Raw genomic sequence first — 2,395 nt, 5'->3', positions numbered from 1 at the left:
TAGTGATAAAAGTGCGAATGCACCAGATGAATGAGTTTGATCATCTTTTGTTTCGTTAACTTGTTCTACGAGATCTATACCGTGCATATTTGATGGAGATGTCTGAAGATGTCGAAATAATAATTCTGTAAAAAAGTTTTGTCCTTCATCACCGCCAAGAAACTCCTTAAGTGGTGTATACTCAATTATAAAATGTTTCAGTACGGCACAAACCACAGATCGTTGAAATAAATCTGATACTGAACGTAAATGCTGATTTGTTACAAGACCGTGTATAGCACGATAATGCTCTCGTGGTGTAAAATTCGTATAATCTAAGTCAAAAGCTGATTTGTTTTGATTTTCAGGATCATCACAAAATGAAATCAACTCTTCTATAGTAGGAAACAGTTCTATTGCTGTAAGACATACTCGCAAAGCGATGCCATGTATTTTATTAAACATCTTATATAGCAGATCAATAATAGGACACTCATATTTATGAAAAGTCGCAGTGGCTCGATCGCGACATTCCTCCGAGCAGAACATTACTGAACAACAGCTGTCACAAGGTATGAGCGTAAGATAGTTTTCTTGCTTGCAAGTGGCACAGCGTATATAACGCATTGGTGGCAACAGTGTAGAACAAAATGGTTCTTCAGTGGCTATAAGGTCACCAACGACTAGATCACGATTAGTATATAAGAAACGTCCTTCTTCATCAGTATGACGTAGTTCGAGACAATCTGCTATATTGGGTACTTGTGGATGTGGATCGAAAGGCATCTGAAAATCATAAGGTTGAATATCAGGCGGTTGCGTGGCTAATAGCTGTCTACAATCCTTTTCACGTTTATCCAATTTATGCATTAATCTGTCTGGATAATTAGCTTTACGTGCTAATTGAATATTGGTTAAGCACTCACGATAACGTTTCCATTCGAATAGCACTGCGGAACGATTGGCATAACCGATCGACAAGTTCTCTGAATCGGGTTCAGAAAAACATATACTCTTATTATATAATTCCAAGGCCTAAAATAAAAATAAAATTAGATTACAACTTGTTGCAACGCAGCAAAAAAAAGCCAGTACGTATTAAACGTAATAAAAAATACACATATATATTTCGTAAGCATATGTAATACCTGAAAATATCGTCTATTCTTAAGCGAAAATTGTTCATTCCCCAGCATCCGAAACTCTGAACTCTTTTTGTTGCATTTTTCCTCACGCAGTTTAGTATTCAAGAATATTTTTTCGATATATTTGAAGTCAATTAGGGCGTGTTCGACAAAGTTTACTTTAGAATAGTTCTCTTTTAGTTCATTAAATTTTCCGGATATAATATGAATTAATTTCCAATCACTTAATTTCTTTACCAAATCATCGCTTATATCATATACATCAATCAATTTTGGGCACTTGTTATTCATGGTGATGGCGGGCGGAGTATCTGGCAGTGTAGTCTCGTGTGTTGCTTTAGAAAACCTATTTTATCCAAATAAGTTTTATGTCTACTGGCGTCAAAATTTTTATTTTTTATTTTCTGTTGGAAGATGTTAAAGTTTTATTGCAATATTATTGGAAGACTGTTGCGGCTATTTTGCATTTTACACAGAATTTCAGCTGCTGTCACGTATTACTGCTGCCCGGCGACGAAGCCTTTGGTACCAACTAAAAATAACTTCACGAACTCAATTTCAATTTGCAAATATAAATTTCGCATAAATACGTTTATTTATGGAGTTCACTATAAATTTTTATATATTATTTATTAATATAATTTCAAAAAATTTTGTTAGCAAGATTCACATGCGTTAAAAAGGCAACATTGCTCTAAGTCTTTAGTGAAACGAGTGGAAATGAAATGTCAATTTGACATCGTGTACGAGGGAGGCAAATTAGTCCAATTCGTTTATCTAAACACAATATTATGTCATATTATATAGCGTTCTGAACACATTTTGTGTGTAATATTTATTATTATAATTAAAGGCTTATGAAACAAAAAAAACAACGTTAGTTATTAATTTTATTTTATTTTATTTTATATAGTTTTTATCTATATAAATAAAATTAAGGTTTTCATATTTACACTTTACACACTTCTATATTTTTTATTTTTTTATTTTTTTATTTTTATGATCGAATGCAAACAAATGTATAAATGTATTGAAATTTTGTATATGAAGTGATAAAGTGAGAGTATGTGCAAAAATCTTGCCAAAATCTAGACTGTTTAGACGAAGCTTTATTTGATTTTTTTCTTATAACATTTTCCCACTTCAGCAAAATCAATTTATATTATACAGGATTCCCCTTAAAGTTTTTTTTTGTAATTTTAGCTGTCAAAAATGTTCATTTTGCATTGACAGCAACAACAACTGACAGCTAAAATTACAAATAAAACTGT

General features: G+C 32.0%; 1 protein-coding gene across 1 annotated transcript; it reads right to left on the bottom strand.

Annotated features, from left to right (window-relative positions):
- Positions 1–3: 3 nt before the first annotated feature.
- On the bottom strand, positions 4–1,826 carry LOC119674465 (SET and MYND domain-containing protein 4-like; the record flags this gene model as incomplete). Its single annotated transcript, XM_038085604.1, has 2 exons — positions 1,128–1,826; positions 4–1,014 (listed from the first exon to the last, which is right to left on the bottom strand). Coding segments are annotated over exons 1-2 (1,299 nt in total), but the record flags the coding sequence as incomplete, so codon positions are not given.
- Positions 1,827–2,395: the final 569 nt, after the last annotated feature.

The sequence above is a fragment of the Teleopsis dalmanni genome, chromosome 2 (genome assembly GCF_002237135.1).
Source record: "Teleopsis dalmanni isolate 2A chromosome 2, ASM223713v2, whole genome shotgun sequence".
NCBI classification, from domain to species: Eukaryota; Metazoa; Arthropoda; class Insecta; order Diptera; family Diopsidae; genus Teleopsis; species Teleopsis dalmanni.
Note: the sequence above shows the minus strand (reverse complement) of the source record. Positions and strands in the feature narration are given on the sequence as shown.